At 39.3% G+C, this 20146-nt stretch overlaps 1 protein-coding gene across 12 annotated transcripts in view; it reads left to right on the top strand.

The window, feature by feature from the left end:
* Positions 1–20146, top strand: part of NAV2 (neuron navigator 2) — a 379270-nt gene extending 359124 nt beyond the window's left edge. For all 12 annotated transcript variants that reach the window (XM_018083415.3, XM_018083416.3, XM_018083414.3 and 9 more), the window contains 13 exons: positions 336–508; positions 2756–2909; positions 3431–3590; positions 4071–4171; positions 5812–5907; positions 6069–6237; positions 8175–8410; positions 9616–9770; positions 10242–10313; positions 10792–10988; positions 11175–11293; positions 15552–15755; positions 16420–20146. In XM_018083415.3, coding sequence (XP_017938904.2) covers positions 336–508; positions 2756–2909; positions 3431–3590; positions 4071–4171; positions 5812–5907; positions 6069–6237; positions 8175–8410; positions 9616–9770; positions 10242–10313; positions 10792–10988; positions 11175–11293; positions 15552–15755; positions 16420–16545 — 1962 coding nt within the window. In that variant the 3' untranslated portion in view covers positions 16546–20146. The remainder of the gene's footprint in view (positions 1–335; positions 509–2755; positions 2910–3430; positions 3591–4070; positions 4172–5811; positions 5908–6068; positions 6238–8174; positions 8411–9615; positions 9771–10241; positions 10314–10791; positions 10989–11174; positions 11294–15551; positions 15756–16419) is intronic.

Below are 20146 nucleotides of genomic sequence, written 5' to 3'. Positions count from 1 at the left end.
AACCATTTCAGCATCATTAACCTTGGCTGAGCCATGTGCCAGCATAGCTGCAAGTCGTTACAACACTGCTTTAAGGCTTGTTGCACTGAACAGAATTTTCTGTCAAATAGTTTTTAAAAAATAGGAAGTATTCATATCCACTCTATTGACCTTATTAATCTCATAAAATAGTTAAAGGGAAAAAAGCTTTTTTTTATTTTTCGCCTGTCTGAATATACATGTGAGTATGGCTGTAGCATTTGGAGTATTTGCATGTTAGAGTTTTTACTCTGTGGCTTTTTTTGCCTGGTTTCACTCTTAATGATGTGCCTACTGTTGTGGTCTTGTTTTTTCAGCTACGCAGCTCCTTCAAGCAAGCTTTTGGGAAAAAGAAATCTCCCAAGTCAGCATCTTCTCATTCAGATATTGAGGAGATGACTGATTCCTCATTGCCTTCCTCACCAAAGCTACCACACCACAACACCACTGTTTCAACACCATTGCTGAGAGCTTCCCATTCCAATTCTCTGTAAGTTATTTTTTTAATTTTTAAACAGAAAATTGAGTGGAAGGCATCTTGCTGCATTGGTAGAGGAAAGGAGACATCCTTTTGGAGAGATCCAGTATTTTTTTCCATGCTAGCTTGACAGCACATCTCTAGGCCTCTGTATAGAAAGAAGCAGAGGCAAAAGATACCCTACACCATCCTGTCCTCTTTGGTTCCTCTGTGTAAGATTCTTCACATCTATATGAGCCCTGCAAGAGTCTGACAGCTGCATGCACTGCTCAAACCAGCTGTTCACCATGAGGCCTCAGCACAAGACATGCTTGGGCCAGACAGGGTTGTCCTGTGGATCAGGGCTGGTCTGTTACTACTGATCTGTCTCTCTCCCAAGTATCCCTTACATTATCTCCTGGGGGAGATGTGGGGCTGGCTGTGTTCTGGATAAAGTCATACTGTCAGAAGAATGAGCAAATATCACTTCTAACTAATGCCTATTTTGAATGTTCTGTAGTCAAAGGAGATTACAGGCAGAGGACAGAAATGCTGAATTTGTGTATTAAGGGAATTAGAGATACGTAAGCTGAGTCCCAGCCCAGTGCCTTTGCATTAGTGTCCAGGAAGCCAAAAATCATTGTGTCATTACTGGAGTGTAATTTAATATTTCATTGGGGTTCTCTCTCAGCAGAACATACTGAATATGAAGAGCATTTATAACCAGGGTGACCTTGATGTGCAAAATTAATTGGATGTCTTGCTGTTAATTAAACAAACCAGGTCCAATTGGGATTTTGTTTCTCTGTTGCCTAATGACAGCACATATTGTACTATTCTGCCATGATGAGTTCTCAGTTAAGTTGACAAATTCAGATAAAGGTAAGGAAATCAAACAGCATGGTTTAGTGATACAGGGGAACTCATGTAACAGCTTGTGCTTGGTGAATGGAGGTGATCACTCCTCTTTTCTTCTGTAGTTCCCCAGCCACCTGTGCCTGGTCCTTTCCTTGGCCACCTGTGAAATAAAGTTAAACAACTCCCTTACCACACTGTTCTGAGTCTAAACTCACATTTTGGAATGTGCTTGGAAAACTTAGTAAAACAGGTTTTATGTTAATTCTGCCAGCAATTTTGTCACTTGAGCAGGATAAATAAATACAGAAACTTGTAACGGGCAGTATTGTGAAACATCTAATTACCAGACAGCTTCTGACCTTGCATAGGTCATCCAAAGCTTCCAGGCTGATTTCAGAACAAATGCATTGGACTAATTCCCCTTCACTTGTTTTCACATGAAGAGGTGAAAACAATAGCAATAGTTTCCAGCTGTATAACGTGATGAAGTGTTGGTAGCAGAAGATAATCCCCTATGATTTTTGTTTTAAAGCTTCTTCAGTCTCTTGAGCCTAACTCAGTGCATTTCTGCTGACTGCAGCAAGTTGTGCTTTAGAACTCTTAGGCCAGAAGATTGTCAAATGGTGATCCCATCTGTCGTCAGTCAAAATGCTGTGTGCATGCATCTCACCTTGACACGAGAGACAAAAGGACAAACATGAGAAAAAGAGTAAACACTGAGTAAATAAAGAGTAAGAACTGAGGGAAGGCCAGAGCACAAGTAAGACTTGTGTATTTTGGCTTATCGGCTTTTTGGTGGGGAAAATGTCTCTCATTAACCTGATTTAGGGAGAGACATGTTAAGTGAAATCTCCCTCAAAGCATGCAGCTGTGTAGTTGATCTTTATATAGATACAGTTACGAATGTGCTGAAATGTTACTCACTCAGAAGCTTTTTTTTTTTCTTTTTTGTGGGAGGAGGGAAGAAAAATGCCACTAAAAATTTTTTAAGCATGAGTTCTTTAAAGCAAGTGGGAATTTATCGTGCTCAAATAGGTATAGAGTTCCAAAGTCCTCCAGAACAGTTCAGGGAAACCCAGCTGTGCACACCTGGTGAGCTTTAAATCTGTCTGTGAACTCATCAATCTCCAACCAACTGCTGTTAACTGCCTGCACTCCCTTAATTTATTTAGATTTTGGCTTTAGAAGTTTTCCTTTATGGCAACTACCATGAAAAAAATGAAGACTATCCAATAGTAGGTGATTTCCAGATTTCTGTTTCAGATGCTGATTAAAGAAAATTAACCCTCAGACATATTTATTTCATTAGTCTCTAATATTTCCATGACCTGTTTAATATCTGATTTATGGTATCACTGGAGAAGCACCATCAGAAAAGTAACTAATGGTCTCATTCAGTGTCTGTTTTTCCACCTCCTCCAGTATTTCTGAGTGCACTGACAGTGAAGCTGAAACAGTGATGCAGCTGAGGAATGAGCTGAGAGACAAGGAGATGAAGTTGACTGATATTCGCCTGGAAGCCCTGAGCTCTGCTCATCAGCTAGACCAGCTTCGGGAGGCCATGAACAGAATGCAGGTAAGAAAGAGCCACCCCAAATATTGCAGCCTGTCTTGGTGTGGGAAAGTTTGGCCAACCTGCTACGCAGTAAAGAAGGTAAATTTGAAGTTTTTGAATGCCTACTGAAAGTTGTATTTAGGTTTGTGCCAGTGTTAATCCTTGTACCTTCATTAAAAGTCAGCTTGAACATCTGAATTTTGCTGCCCATGACTGCAGCTGTAACTGTTCCAACCCCAAAATGGGGAGATCATTTTGTTGACTGTCAACAAACTCTTAAAATGTTTCCATGCTCTCTGCCTTAATGTAGTTGCATTTCAGTGTTAAGTGAATTCCCACGTATTAATGTATTCTAGGATACTTTGAAAAGTTTCATGGAAGGGACATTGAAATAATTAAAATCCTTAATTTATTAAAATCAATTAAAACATCAATGAAAACTGCACTTCTGCTGAACTACGATTTATTCCTAAGTTACTTATGTTGCTATCTTTTAAGCATGTTTTCACTGTGCCTTCTAACATCTGACCTGTCTTTTCTAGAGTGAGATTGAAAAATTAAAAGCAGAAAACGATCGGCTGAAATCTGAAAACCATGGCAGCTGCAGCAGGGCCCAGTCTCAGGTTTCCATCTCCTCCTCTCCGAGACATTCAGTGGGTCTCTCTCAACACAGTTTGAACCTCACGGAGTCAACCAGTCTCGGTGAGTTTAATGAGAAAGGTGATGGGCAGGTTTTATCCTGTATTTGGAAGACTTGGGTTGATTAGCCATGGAAAAATGAAAGCATGAGAATTATTAGCAGTCAAGGTGTGGAAATATGTCACGAGCTGGCACGAAGCCTTCTTTTAAATATCGTCATAGGTCTGCTACACCCTAGGTGGGAGGTGTCCAATTATGACCTCAGCTGTGAGAAGTCATGTTTAAAGCCATTTAATGGTGCACATTTGCCAGGGGGATATATCATAGGAAGGAAAATATAGAGTAACTGACTAATAATTTTCAATGACCTTTGCTTTTTAAGAGCATTATTTGGTTAGGGAAATCAGTCAGTCAGCCCAGTTCTGGTGTTTTACCTTGGGGCATGTGAAGCCCATACATGTTGTGTTTGACTACAATAAACCAGAGTAGTCTTCATTGTTATTAAGATCCAGCTGTGAAGCTGTTGATGTTTCCTGTTCACAGACATGCTGTTAGATGACACTGGAGATGGCTCTGCCCGAAAAGAAGGAGGCAGGCATGTCAAAATAGTCGTCAACTTTCAGGACGAAATGAAATGGAAGGAGGTGAGCTATGTTTCATCACCAGCTTTGAAATAAAGTGACTTTGGAACGTGCCAGGGAATTCAAATTTGCAAAGGTGGTAATGTCACAATTTGAGCCTTTCAGTAGTATCTCTGTAAATAAGGCCACTCTTTTGGTTTCAAGGAGGTCAGGACACCAGTCTGTACCTGGGATAGCATCTGTTTAAGACTGGTATCTTAGAGGCTGCACAAAGCTTGTAAAAGATCATCCAGCTCCAACCTTCCTACCAGGGGCAGGACACCTTCCACTAGACCAGGTCGCTCAAAGCTCCATCCAACCTGGCCTTCCAACACTTCCAGGGATGGAGCAGCCACAGCTCCTCTGGGCAACCTGAGAGCAAAAAGCAAAACTCCTGGGCTGTAGTGTTAAACTTAATACAATTTTAACTAATAATGAAAATTATCCCGTTTGTGGATAGAAAGTGCACTGAAGTGCTGGAAGCACCAATCTTCTGGAAGAACTGGGCAAATCCAAACTGGAAGAACTGGGCAAATCCAAACTGGGAGATCTATACCTTATCATTCTAGTTCAAGTTGTCCTCTCTGGTACAAGTATCCTGTTTTGAATGACATTTTTCAGATGTTTTCCATTCACGAGTAATTGGAAGAATCCTAAATACCCAAATAAATTTCAAATCTTGTAAAATTGCAGCCTATCTCATGTACATGCATGAATGTACTGCAGAATCTTTGCCAAGCAATGACCTTGCCATATCACACTTTTGAGTACCTGTAAAAGTGTATTTAAAAAATAAGTTCGTGTCTTTTGGGGGGGGGGGGAAGAGACACAAAAATTTAAATAATTGGAAATAAAATGGACTCAGCAAATCTTTCCATTAAATACCAGTTATGCATTAGTTATTACAGCTCTGGATAAGCAAATTAGCAGTGAAACTGCATTGGTAATTCTATTGGACTTCACTGTGCTCAGAGTGAGTTAAGTTGCCATGGGGAAATGGTTCTTTACATTTTAGTTACACTTCAAGTCTTATGATAGAAATTAGCTTTTCTTCAATTAACGTTTCACAGTGAGTGTGGCTATAGAAGAATAGAAAAATTTTATTTGTTCTGATTTTTTTTATCTATGTTAGAAATCAGTTACACAATTATCAAAATGCTGTGATATATCAAACATAACACAGAAGTTGTTATATATAAATATAACTTTTTCTCTATTACTACTTATACATATAACCATGTATAATTCATATATATATATGTATTTAGATTTCTATGCCCTCGGGAGCATCTAGAAGGAAATAGGATAAACTTTGCAACTGTAACAGCTTTGATTGTGAAGTCATGGAAAAATGAACTTGACATCTATTTTCTGTCTTTTTGCTAAGCTGTAATTCTCTCAGGGGTTTTTGAATTGTTCATGGATTGATTAACAAATACTTTTTACTTAACATCAAGACCACTTAAGTATCCTTTAGAGTTGTGACTTCCAACACTGGAAAAAATGTTTAGTATATGAAAAGGCCTTCCTATGGCTTTCAGAATTCACCATACAGAGTACTAAAGATGCACCATTATTTAAAAATAAAGCAGGGGTGGTGGGGAAGCCAGCATTTTAATTACATTAAACATCCTTGTCTGATACAGTTATTTCTGTGTCTTTAGGATTCAAGGCCTCGCACCTTCCTCATAGGCTGCATTGGAGTCAGTGGCAAGACCAAGTGGGATGTTCTGGATGGGGTTGTGAGACGGTTGTTTAAGGTTAGTGAGCACAATTTGCTGTGAGCCCCAGTTCTCCTATTGTTAGATTTTGATGGTACCAAACTATATTTAACTTGCTGGGATAGGTACTGGTATAGCATAGAAGAACTTCCCGAGGATTTCAGTGCTGCCTAACTTCCTGTGTCCCTTTCTCACCCTAGGAGTACATCATCCATGTGGATCCCGTGAGCCAGCTGGGACTGAACTCAGACAGTGTCCTGGGCTACAGCATTGGAGAAATCAAACGCACTAACAGTGCAGAGACCCCTGAGCTGCTGCCCTGTGGTTATCTGGTTGGAGAAAACAACACTATTTCAGTTACCATCAAAGGTAATTACACCTGACTGTCTGTTGGAGGTCTCACTAATCACAGTTTTATCAAGGCTTGCTGTGTTAAGAAACTCAGAGCAGTAGAAACTTTTTATTGTGCTACTTCTTCCTGTTCCTAGCTTTTATTTACTTCCTTCTATTTTCATTTGATAAAGACAGCACTAAGTCTATAATTTCAGCAAGTTTTCAACCTGTAACAATAGGAATAATTACACACACAGCAGCTTCTCCACAAATGTTGAGCTGATGCCTGAAGTTGTCCTGGAGAAGATCTCACACCACAAAGGATGTAGTGGAGCTGTTTGAGCAGCACAGTACCTTCCAAATACATACATTAAGCCTTAAAATTTCATTACCTCTTTGTAACACCTGTAGTTGTTATTTCCTTGATGCAAAGTGGAAAAAAAGTATCTTGATTTGCTTCCTTGATTGACCTCACCCAAGAGTCCCTCCTTAAGCAGCAGGAAGGAAGGATCCCAAAGTTTGTGGGACATAAGCTGTAAAAAAATCTGTATTTTTCCAAATGTATGGTTTTCAGAATTCCCATCAGTTTCGTTCTCTAATACTAATAAAAATTTCATACTTATATTTCTCATATGGTTTCTCATTTGGTTTCTCTGGGAGCCATTTTTTATGAAAACTGTACTGTGAAACTAAGTTTAAGGAGAAAACCCTCAACTGCTGCATTCTGAACATCAGTTTGCTCAAAGTTACACCAGTGAAATCTCAAGCACAGATCTGCGTTCCAATTGAGAGCACTGCCAAACATTCCGCAGATCAACTTTGAAATTTGACTGTACCATTTGACTGAAAGCACTTTGATTTTTTACTATTGGTGTAAAAAAGCAGTTACGTGGGTAGTAAATCTGTGGGCAGGAAGACAATATGGCCTGTGAAATACCTCAGTTTGTTGAGGTTTGACATGAACCTAGGATATCCTGCTTACATAAAATACATTGTCCAATCATAAATCCTAATTGAAATATGGCTTAAGGTGTAGCTGTGTCTGTAAAAGCTGCAATTTGAGTTTATATTTAACTTACATCGGCTTGACTTGCGCCTTGAAGGATCATATGTGATAACAGTTTTCAGTAAAATAGAAATGTATTTAATCAATTTATGGAAAATCACTTACATATACCTTTGAGATATAAAGCTGCCTTGTATAAATATTTAATATTCCGAGTAACCACTGAGGTGCAAACATTTCTCTGGGTGATCTGCCAACTTCCCTTCCTGCTGTTTATTTTGAAGCACTGTGTATTTTCCCTGAGCCAATTCTGCCTAAAGTGACTGCTGACATGGCATAAATGCTTATCGGTAGGAGTTTTCTGTTAGAAGAGATAACTATCAGCATACAGAGAAGGAGTTTAATTACAAGCATTTGGGAAAGTAGGGGGAGTTGGTGATAGCTGGGAGGGTTTTTTGTCTACTGATCCAAAAGTAAACAGGTACATTCTGGATGAATGCATGGGGAAATGCTGTAAAATGGATGGTTTGGGCGTGAAAAATGTGGCCTGGAATCATTTAGTGTGGCAGCTTTCAAAGGGCCTTAGGGAGGCAGCTGAGTACTTAGAAAAGCTGAAGGAGGATCCAGACCAAGTCCACAGGTCACTTCTGCACTTGTTTTATCAGCTTTTTGTGTTCCTCTCTCAACTATAAGGGATACCAGAGTGGGGAAGGAGTTTATCTCTGAAGTGAGAAATAGCTTGATCAGGTCAGATCTACATCTACTGGACATAAGTGTTATTTTGGGTGTTTCTCCTGCTATTATTTGGCTCAGGTACATTCACAAAGTCTTGATTTGTTCAAACTCTACTAACAGGATTGCTTTGCAGCATTACAACTACTTAGTCAAAACCCAAACTTTTAAAAATGTGGGTAATTTGGGTAAAAATTGGGACTGCTTCTAGCTGAGGAATATTTTTCTGTTGCAGGTATCTGTGAGAACAGTCTGGACGGTCTGGTGTTTGAATCTCTGATCCCAAAGCCTATCCTGCAGCGTTATGTCTCTCTCCTGATGGAACACAGGCGGATTATCTTATCTGGCCCCAGTGGCACTGGGAAAACATACCTGGCAAACCGTTTGTCTGAGTACATGGTCCTCAGAGAGGGCAGGGAGCTGGCTGATGGCATTATTGCAACCTTCAATGTGGACCATAAATCCAGTAAGGTGAGAAACCATCCTTGCACAATTCATCCCACCATATATCTGAAATGAGACTCCTCCTCTGTCAATCTGTCAAAAACTCATTTTGGACTTACCTTTCTTTTTAAAGCATTGTGTTGATCCTGAAGGAAATAATATTTAAGGTTTTCAGAACTGCAAATTGTCCTGATTATTAGGTAGCAGGCTCCCAGGTGTGTATTTGAAAACCTAAAGGTGTCACGAGTTTCAAGTGGTTAGGAGCCTGAGAACTGCCCAGAAAGTTAAAACACCTGCATAAAATTCCCAGAGACTTAAGCAATCCCTATTGCATGTGGGCATTTTGCCCAGAACTCTCAAATGCATCTCTAGGCTGTCAAGAGTTTCTGCAGCTGCAAGTATCAGCAGTTGTAATCATGTGCTGGGTTTGGAGGGACTGTTGCCCAGGCACATTCCTCTGCTGGTAAGGCATGTCTCTGCTTTTTTATGTGCTCCTGGTTTTGCTGAATATACTTCCAGTGATCATCTAGATTAAAATAAAAAAAAATCAAAACAAAACAAAAACAACTGTGCATTTGATGGCCTTAGGCATATTTTCCTCTGGAGGAAAGGGATGATTGAAATTGTGGTTGTAAGCCACTGGTATGATTTGAGACATGCTTTAAAGCTGCTGAGAGCATTTCAACCACACCCAGCCACTCATCAGCAGCCCCAAAAGCTCATCCTCTTTCACAGTTTTACTGAAGGCATCTGAATTTGGCCTCTGACAAGAGATACTTTGTTCCAGATTAATTTTATCGACTGCATTTAGCTAGAAACACAGTTGCAAGATAATCTAACAAATGTAGCTGGAATGCAGAGTTTGCTTTGGTACAGAGAGAGTTGAGAGAGTTGCTGAAAAGAAAGAAGAATATATTTCAGACCTCTTAGGTCTGAGATTAGGAAAGCATGAATGAAAAGCACAAAACAAATGACAAAATCTTACCCCCCTTTAGCCCTTATCTCACACAGGATTTCTGTTACAGTCTTTGAATCTTTACCATAACCTACAAAAGAGAAGGAAAACCATATCTTGTGTTTTCTCATGGAAAATGTCTGATTTGTAAGATGTCAGGCTCTTTTGCTCCAGGTTTTATTACCAAGCTTATTCATCTTAATTAGATTTTCAAGGAATATGAAGAACATTCTCTTTCCTTTTTTTTTTTCTTCTTTTCTGTATATCTGCTTTGCAGGAGCTCCGCCAATACCTGTCCAACCTGGCAGACCAGTGTAACAGTGAAAATAACGCTGTGGATATGCCTCTTGTAATCATTTTGGATAATTTGCATCATGTTAGCTCCCTAGGAGAGATCTTTAATGGACTTCTAAACTGCAAGTACCACAAATGGTAAGGAAATAATTCAATAACAGTGCAAATGTTAACACTGCACTCAGAGCACTGCTGCTGCAAGATGTGATGACAAAACCAAAGTCTGGATTAGTGTAGTAATGTGGGCTCAAATGGGCAGACTGTCCATATTATGGACAGTACTTCAGAGGGGTCTTTTTCCTTACTAAAATGATCCATTTTTCTGAAATCAGTAATAAAAAAGTATTAGAGGGTTTGAGTAATTTGCATGCACTTCATGATGTAGATCTTTAGTAGTAAAACCCCATTTGTGAAAGGTCCTGTTTTGAGATTTCTGGTTTGCTTTCAGAATTTGCTGTTCTCAGAAGTCAGAGAGTAAGTTACAAGTAACTACAAAACCTTCTTTGACAAAAGAGATTTGAATGACCTTTTTTAATGTAGAGGTTTCGCTAAAACCTTATTTTTCAAAATTTACAAGTTTGATTTGCTTGTTGTTTTTTTTTCTAATAGTCCATATATTATTGGCACGATGAACCAAGCCACCTCTTCAACACCTAATCTTCAACTTCACCATAATTTCAGGTACTGTTTATTCATGTTTCTCATTTATGTTTGTGGGCTAGCAAAGGAGTAATGGCTACTGAGTCATCTGAAGTTGTTCTTATCAGTTGAAATAGCAAATTAAGAGAGAAATACCATTTGCTCCCAAGCTGCTGTCCTAACATGTGCAGCTTGGTTATGGTGCTGTCAATAAAGTAACTGGGTTCACAAAAACTTTACTTTTCAGAGGATTGTTAAGATATTTGATCTCCTACCAGTTTTTAAGTAAGACAATATTTAGACAAAGGAGATTAATGATAAATTAATACAAAGCACAGTAAAAATTGGTTCATCTAATGAACTATTCCCAAATAACTTTTGCTTGAAAAACAACTATGACTGGAGTAACCCATTTTGATCCTGATAATCATCTGGAAATAAGAAATGAGATTTAGTCAAGAATAGTTACATTGGGTACCATGAAAGAGAAATAATGGCCATTTCTGCTGTTCTGCCTTAGATGGGTGCTATGTGCAAACCACACTGAGCCAGTCAAAGGCTTTCTCGGCCGTTTCTTGAGAAGAAAATTAATTGAAACAGAGATCAGTGGTAGGATGAGGAATGCAGAGCTGGTTAAAATTATTGATTGGATTCCCAAGGTTTGGCAACATCTGAACAAATTCTTGGAGGCTCACAGCTCCTCTGATGTTACTATTGGTAAGTGCTCTGTCCTTATGCCCAGGCATATGTAAATATATGTATTTTATTCCCTTTGTATCCTTCTTTGTGCTATATCAGCTAAAAAAGGTTTCTTTAAAACTCTACTTTTAGATGTTATAGATCCTATTTTTGATGCTTATCCTGACTGTAATTTGAGTGTAATATCTGAATTTCCCTCTCCAGGTCCACGGCTCTTCCTCTCCTGTCCAATAGATGTAGATGGTTCTAGAGTCTGGTTTACTGACCTGTGGAACTACTCCATCATTCCATATCTTCTGGAAGCAGTTAGAGAAGGGCTGCAGGTGAGCAGGCAAAAATGAAAAGTCACAGCTCTAAAATGGTATCTATTCAAAAGGATACAAAACTCAGTAACAGCAACATTTTCTGTAGATATAAGTCTGCACAGTGAATACCTGCATGTCTATGAAAATCTAACGAAATTGTCCATAATTTCAGGCAGAATTAGTCTCTTAAATGCTTTTTAAACAGAGAGTGGAAGAAGTAATTAGATGCCAAGCTGCTGATGTTTTCAGTGGAGGGAGTTAGACACACAAATATCTTTCAATACTGTGTTCCAGAAGCACACCTTAAAATTGTACTGTGCAGCTGAAAAATATGCTTGTGGTCATTAACTTTGTTGTGCAGGATTTTCCTTTGTAAATCAAATCTTTCAACATGGGAGCAAAGCTGTGTGTGGAGAGAAACGTATTCATGAGTGACAGGATCGGTATCAGTGACGTTTTGATTACTTCTCAGTATACAGGATGACTTTTTTAGTAGATTCCTTCATAATTCTTTCAGAGGCTGCAGTGAAATCATCATTGATTGCCTGTACTTAGTAACTGATTCATACTCCAGCGATTTGGATGTTTTTAAACATTGCCATGCAATTCTTGGTGTCTGTATGACTATAAAGCTCATTGGAATAAGGAGGAGGGATCAGCAGAAGATTGCTATGAACTTGCCATGAAAGTAGGGGGAAAAAAAAGGGCTTTTTTATTCTTCAGTTCTCTGTTCCCAGATTAAGCACAGCAGCACCTAATTTAATCAAATACCGGTAAGTTCTGGGCGTTATGTGGATGAAAGCTAAACGTGAACTCACACGCACAAAAATGAAAAGGTGCATCACAATGAGAATCCAGGAGATTGGAAAAGGGCTGAAGGTGGATGGAGAATAGGAAATTGTGGCAATGCATTGGGAGCTTGTGTTTTGGTAAGATGGCAAATGCCATTTTGAGGGCATGAGCTACAATTTACGTCAGATAGCAGTAGGAAGTAATGCTTCTACATGTAAAAAGGCTCATTAGAAAGATAAAACTGAAAAGGGTTTAAAAAAAGAGCAGTAGCTGTCATTCAGATAGAGGAAGCATTATTCAGTGAGAAAGAGAAGAAGCTCAGACTATTCAGATTATTCAGGAGTAAAATATTACTTGATCTACTCTTCTGCTTTAGTCTTGCAGGAAAAAAGTCCAGTGGATGTTTGACAAGTTTGGACTAGAGAAATTCAAACTATAAGCAAGACATGCTATGTTGCTAGTAAGAATAATTAACAGTTATGAAATATTACTTAGAGAAGTAGTAGATTCTCCACCACATATGTCTCTGTGTCTGAAGTCTTTTTGAAATATGCAGTAACTCCCAAGTATGAGCTCCATGGAGAAGCAGTTGTGTTGAATGATTCCTTCATCTTTGTGAAAAGTAATTCTCTCTGTTCTACAACTGCTTGGGGCTCACTGTTGCAGGGTTTGTCAGGATGCCTTGCCATTAAGATATGTAAAAAAAAAGTGTGTAAAATATTTAAAATACTGGGATTTTGTTTTGATTTTCTTGTTGGTTAATTTCTTTGCTATCCAATACCCTTTACTGGGGTTAAGTTCTTGCCTGCATGGGAGTACTCAACAGAGAGTGCAGAATTCACGAAGATGTACCAGTCTGAGCACTTGAGGAAGAACTAAAACAGAAAGGAGGAAGAGACTTTACATTTTCCTGTTAACAACCACCTTGGGTTTCATTTGCTTTCCATACAGCAGGGATTTCTATGTGTTTACAGAGACAGAGAGGAGGCAACCCTGTCATAGGAAACTGAGTTTTTACTAATGGCTTCTTACAAATCTATGAAATACACAAATTCTTCAAGTTTTGGTTAAAATTTGGGCAAACTGTGATTACCATTTGAAATTTGTCAGTGCCTGGAGATCTCTTTTTTTTTTTGGGAACAATTGTGGTAGACTCTTTAGACATGAGGAAAACGATAGGTCCTGGAGTACAGAACACACGTGGGAACTTTGCTACAAATAGAACAGGAGAACTGTTTCACATAAAACTTCCTATAAAGGGAGATAATGGGAGCCAGTAATCTTTTCAACAAGAGAGAGTAGGTGACTTTGTTTCCTCTTGAAATGGAGAAAACTGATACTCACGGCAGTACATGGACTCTTTGTACTGTGTTTTGAAACGTATCACTCATCAGTACATGTAGAAAGCCTTGAAAATGTAGTAATGGAAATGGAGAGAGAGAACAATTGATAAAAACACCTTTTTGCTTGCTTCTTTTGCCCAATATCTGCATCACTCCTTAGGTTATTTGAATGGCTTGTGTTCCAGGTGTAAGGATTTCAGTTTCTCACTTTGTGCTTTAGATTCTTTATGCACTTCAGTCCCATTTCCCCAAATTGCATCAATTCATCTCCATTTAAATAATTTGTCTTTTGTTTAGTCGATGGATAAGAATGCACTTTCGTACTTGAAGAGTAGCCAGAGTGGTGCTAATTAACAAGCTAATATTAGAAATGTGGGTTTCATTTGGGGCTGTTTTCCATTCCCAGCACCCACAGAGGCTCCTCTGAGAACACATCTTTCCTGAAATTGCCTGCCAGAAGGGAAAGGTGAACTACTAAAGTTCACTGTCGTCTCTGTGGATCTACACTGAGCTATTCTTATATTTTTGTTTCTCATTTGGAGAATTATTTTGGATCAAATGCAAGCAAACCAAATGGATCCTTACAATAATTTCTCCCATTGGAGCTGAGTTGTTTTGTTCTTCAAAACAGGGATGTGCAGATTAGAAGGTTGTATAAAACCCGAGTTCTTCCTGCTTGATGTATTGATGCAGAATGCAGCACCAGCAGAAAGGACCTGGAGTCCCCGTGGCTTTCTGCCACCCTCACTCGTACTTTAGTGAGTTTTCTTTGATGCTTTGTGAAGCAACCTGTTCCATTCTTGTCCCATGAATTGCTCCCTGGAAAACATGCCAGTGAGAGGGATGGACAGACCTGGTTGCCATGGAAGGGAATAGTGAGTCTTTCAGTCTCTCATCTGCTGAAGATGTGTGATGATTTCATATACTAAAATGGTAATTTTACTTACTAGCCACTTTTCAGAAACTATCTAGGATCCACACAGACCTTTGAGGGAGAAAAGACATGCGAAAAATATCAAATCCTCACCACTTACCAAATGACACGTATTGTTGTAAATTTGAGAACAAGATTAAAATAGGAAATCTGGTTGACCACATCTTGAAGACATTATGCTGGGAAAATAATACAGTACAGCTCGAGGATGAAGAGTTTGGGTTGTGGAATAGGCTGTGTTTCAGATTGCCTAGCACCATCTGCTGGCACTTCTGCTCAGGCTAGGCCTGCTCCTTCCTGCAGATGGTGTTTAGAGCAATTTAATACTTTGTGCGTGCAAAGTATAAACTCAGAAAAATACCAAGAAGAAATAGTGATGAGGAAAGTGAGATAGTCTTAGATTCAACAGAGAGCTGATGTATTTCTCTGCTAGACTACTACTTTTCCCTCTGTGCAGGGGGAGAAAGGAAAGGGACAGTTCTCTGAATTCAAGTGACAAAATGTCAGTTGCTGAGGGATGTTGATGGGGAAATTTATAAAGTGGAAACAAACATTTTAAAGTCGCTTGAAGTTGTATTTATGCTTTTGAAAGTCGCGAGGCATTAAAATGAATTTGTTGTGTAATTAAGGCAAGTGGAATATAACAGGGAGAATATGCTGGGATTCAGTAGCACAGTCTGTTCAACACAGAATAAGTTTTTGAAACAGAACTTTCTTGCTTAGGGACATGAGCACAGGCAGATGCTGCTGATGCTTTTTCTTGATTGAATACAAAAAAATTCTGACTTGAAAACCTTATGCCTTGACATCCACCATTATTGCCTGATGACAGATCTCACATTCCCTCCTCCACATTCCCTGGATGTGGACCAACAGTGAGCACAGACAAGGCAGCTGCTGGTGTGATCTGGATGTCAGCATTGATGGCTTCTTTTGTGTATTGACGTAGTTTAAGTTGAGTTTAATAGGTGAGGTTATTTTCAGGTCTCCCTTCCTTCAGCTGGTGCCAAGAGAAGGGCACTGCAGCCTCAGAGGTGGTCAAACGCTTTCAAATCAAACAGCTCTGTATGCTGTGGGGGTGAGGAAAATCTCACACTCAGCCCTGCTTGCAAGTGTTTCCTGCAATCCAAGAAGCGCGGCGTGGTCATTTCCATGAGATGGGCACCGAATGAACAGGAATGTTTTACATGGTTTCATGCTCTTTCAGTTGTATGGGAGGAGAGCACCCTGGGAGGATCCTGCCAAATGGGTCATGGACACCTACCCCTGGGCAGCCACCCCGCAGCACCATGAGTGGCCTCCTCTGCTCCAGCTGCGGCCTGAAGACGTGGGCTTTGATGGCTACTCCGTGTCCCGGGAAGGCTCAACCAGCAAACAAGTTCCAGTGAGCGATGCTGAAGGAGATCCTCTGGTAAGCTCTCATTTCTGAATCAGCAGAACCATTTTGTTTCCCTTGTTTCTAGGGATTAGAAACAGAAATAAAGCAATGGAAGTACATCTGAGGAGAGATTAAGAGTTTTAGAATGAGAAGATAATGCTGCTGGGCAAGTCATCAAGTCAGCTTGGGGAATGCAGTTGCACAGAAAGCCCATACAGTTCTGCAAGGAAATGAAGGTGCTTTGCAAACTGAATGCCCTGAAGCTGTTCTGTTGAGGTGTATGTTTTTCTGGACAGTTGGAAGTATAGAATGTGTGTTACAGTTCCTAGCAGCTCATGTATATGTACACAAACATCAAGCCAGGTATTAGGACATTCAGATTTGCGTCTCGACCGATCTGTCAGTATTTCCATGGGTCAGAGGAAGAAAGGAGTAGGATGCTTCAAGATCCTGTTGCATACGGCTGTCGACTAATCCCTTCAGTCTTCTATTTTCACCTTTACTGGAAAAGCTTATGGGTGCTGCTATAATTTACAGTTAATATCTCCTTTCCAAGTCTCAGTATTAATTATCCTGCTTGTTTCTTCCTTTCCTTTCTTACCCACTGGCAAAAAGAATGTGACTGTAGCTTTCTTGTGGAGTTGATATTATATCTACCTCAGAATACAAATAATCATGAACTTCTGTGCCTTTGCAGATGAACATGCTAATGAGGCTGCAAGAAGCAGCCAACTACTCCAGTCCCCAGAGTTACGACAGTGACTCAAACAGCAACAGCCACCACGATGACATCCTCGATTCGTCTCTGGAGTCGACGCTGTGATCTTCCTCAGGCAGAAAGAGGTTGTTTCCATTATTGCTCTCCCACTTGGCAAGAACCCCGATCACGGACTCATGGAAAGAACATGTTCCTGGGCTGGGATCTCAGTATTAGAGCTGCAAGAACAACAAGACACTTGGAGTCAGTCTTCAACCTGGGTGCAGGCAACCCAAGCGACCTTTGTATTGTTTTTCTTTTGACGATGATGAGAACTGCACTATTCCTTTGTTTCCTTCTGTTTAGTTGCTGTAAGCTCTCATGCCTAAGATCCTGAAGATGTTAAAAATAGTCATCATTACTAAAAGTCAAAGGGACTGGGGGATGGGGTGGGGATGGGGGCAACTTCACAGCTATGAAGCAAACAGCTTTGTGCCATGTACTGTCTGGAAGGAGAGGGGAGAGGAAATATTTGCCTATGCTGCTTCTGACCAAACACATTTACGTGAGGGCTGGACTATTACCAATCAGCTTTGTGCATTAAACTCAGCTTCCTATAGTTCTGGTGCTATAACAATATTGCTTGCCTTGGTAATAATATTCAATAAAGGCAAAGCTGCAAAACAGGGAAGTTTGAATAAATATTTAAAAAAGAGAAAAGAAAAAAAAAGAGAAAAGAAAAAGCGCTGCTCTCCTTGCCAGTCTGAGACCTTGGCTTTCTTTCATTGTGTGTTTATAAAGATTATATATATAAATAGGAGTATATAAAAATATATATACAGTCTGAACAAATCAGGTTTTTTTCAAACACTGTGTAACAATCAATCCTGGTACAAGTGAAAGATCAGGTAGCCCTTTGCTAGTTGGGGCCCAATTCTCTTCCCGCTTACATCCACACAACTGACTGGGCTGACTTCTGTGGCGTTTACATCCCACCTGCTGACCCTGAGGAGAGGGGCTTTCCCTTCTCCTCAGAAGTCAGTGGAAGGGCCATGAAGTCCTGCAGCTCCAAGGGACCCTTGGCAGTGTACAGGCTTTGTGAGCCCTGTGCACACAGGTGAGCTGCACCCCTGCAAAGGGATGAATCCGACTTTCAGGTTTTAATTCTTGCCATGGAATATTACAGCTGTTTTCTAAAAACTTTGGGTTTTGTTCAGAGGTTTCTTTCCAATCAGCACAACCATAAGGGGTTAATCAAAATTCAGCTCTGTGACAGTTCCAGTGCTACTCTGGTGACAATATTTATTTCCACGACTTTTCTTTTTAATTTCAAATTAAAAAGGTATAGTATTTTAGCAGTATTCGGGTCTGGAAAAGAAAGAGGAGGGAAGGTGCTGGGTGCTGCATCTTTTAAGTTTAGCTGTGCCGTGCTCTTGAGCTCTGGCAGAGCCGTGAACCTGGTTTTGTTTCTCCTCCTCTCTGAACGCACACACCTACACTATCAGTGTTAAGGCTTGTACTTCTTTTGGGGAACAAGAACACCTCCCAGAGAATTGCACTTTCCTTGTGACGGAAGCAAATGCTCCCACCACCATCCCCACACGTCAGCTGTACCTCAGCAAACACGTCACTCCTCAGTCAAGCCTTCCCAGCTGTCTTTTGGTGCTGACTTAAAGCGATGCCTTATTTTGTACTAATTGTGTTTGATTAAATTAGTGCTGTATATTATGGGATTTTATTTAAAGAAACAGGGCTAAAGTCATCTCTTGGAATATCATAAGTTGCTGTGAATATTGTTTGTACGAGATACTAGAATTTGTTTAAATGTGACAAAAAAAAGGGAGGGAAGTGAGATAACTTTTCAGGTTCATATCAATCTGCAGCTAATGAATCACTGAAGAGCTGTTTTATCCATGCAGGAGGGACAAAAAAAGCTTTTCAATTGTAATAAATACTGTCATTAATAAATTACAGGAATATGCTGGTTTTTCAATGTACAGAAAGAAATCTTATTACAAACACTTTTTTAAGAGCTTGTGGATTTAAAGGAACATAACAGGCAAGTTCATGCTTCTGTGGCTCAGCTTGAGAGGATCGTTTTATTATACCTCATGACTTTCTGTAACATAACTGTACTTTGTCTTACTAAGCTGGTCTTGAATCTGCTCCTGTTACAACTTTTAAGTGCTGATGACTTTTTTTTTTTAAGAAAAATATTGTAAAAGGAAAAATTTAAATATTTTAATGATGGGGGGGAAGAGCTTGGTGTTGTTACTGTTTTAACCTTATGAACTCTATTGCATCATTTCACTCAATGGAATAACAAAGGTTACTCAACCAATTTTCCTAATCCAGTTCTTGGTACTGTAAAAAATGGGATAAATCTGTATGGAATCAAATCCGTAGCGTGCTGATGATGAGTTTGAAAGAAGTTAATTTTTCCAGTAGTCTTGACAATTCTGCTTCCCAGCACTGACTTTACCTGCTACTACTGTGAATTTTGGTACCTAATCCGCCAACTGAATCCATGCAGATAGAGCATGTGCCTGTTAAAAAAAAAAAAAAAATCCAGTTGCAGGGCTAGGGTTTTAAATGGGCTTGATAGCCTAGAAAATGTCTCGGTTAACCTTTAACTGAGTGCTATAAGACATGTTTAAAATAGTGATTTATTTGTGGGGAACGGGATATTTTTTTTTTCTCATTTTTAATCCTGTGCTTAAGCTCAGGAAGAAATTTCTATTATCTGTTCTTTTTTGTTGACACTAGCTTGGCTTAAAGTGAGAGAGGCAATTTTGAATAGGCTAGTCATTCTGAGCATCACAATATTCCGTGTCTTTTCTGAAATTTCGGGAAGCAGGGTTACCTGTTGTGCACACGTCTTAGTTTTTATCAAGACTTTTCATAGATTTAGTCTTTCTTTAAGTGACTTTATTCTCATGTAAAGCTTTTTCAAAACACCTCCTTTTTTTTTTTTTTTGCCTTTTTTTCCTTACAGAGTTGGCTTGTTTAAAAAAATATCAACAAGAAATGCAAGATTCTATGCAACATTCGTGTTGAGTTATAAATTGAAAGAATAAACCATTTTCTTTCCTTCAGAACTGCCAAGAATTATACAGGCCATAGATGAGATGTGATTTATTTGGGGAAGGGGAGCGAGGGGGTTGGTTAGCCTTTTTGTACATTTTGGAAGAAGCAAACTGATATTTCATTGTTGATGCTTAACTTCGATATTATGTGTATGAAATCTTGTCTAAATGTGGCAATTTTCTTTCAAGAAAAAAATATACAAAAACAAAGCAAAAAAAAAAAAATCTTTGTTGATATTAAATGCAAGGTTGCTGTTTTGATCTAGTCGTTTCCAGTGGAACAGTTTATTAAATATGTTCTATAAGATGTACATTTTTTCATTGTAACATAGAAATGTAAATATTTGATTAAAAGTGCTGCATTTTGATGAATTTTTTCTAGCCATTTTTAAAGAGAAAAACTAGGAATTGAGTATTTTGTGTACGTTTATGATGTTTTCCATTTGCTCCTCTCCCTATTTAATTTTCAGTTCTCATTTAGGATTGGAATTTGTGAATGGTCTGTTTGAGATCATGCCTCCCCTTTCTCACTCTCCCCATTTCTCCCCCTTCCCCACCCTGTGTCATGGAGAATAAAGCTGATGATTGTACCAGTCTTAAATTATTCATGATTCAATAAAATTGATGCTTATTTATTCAGA

This window comes from Manacus vitellinus, unplaced genomic scaffold (genome assembly GCF_001715985.3).
Source record: "Manacus vitellinus isolate BGI_N305 unplaced genomic scaffold, ASM171598v3 scaffold_63_pilon, whole genome shotgun sequence".
Taxonomy (NCBI): Eukaryota; Metazoa; Chordata; class Aves; order Passeriformes; family Pipridae; genus Manacus; species Manacus vitellinus.
This window is presented reverse-complemented; position numbering and strand designations above follow the sequence as displayed.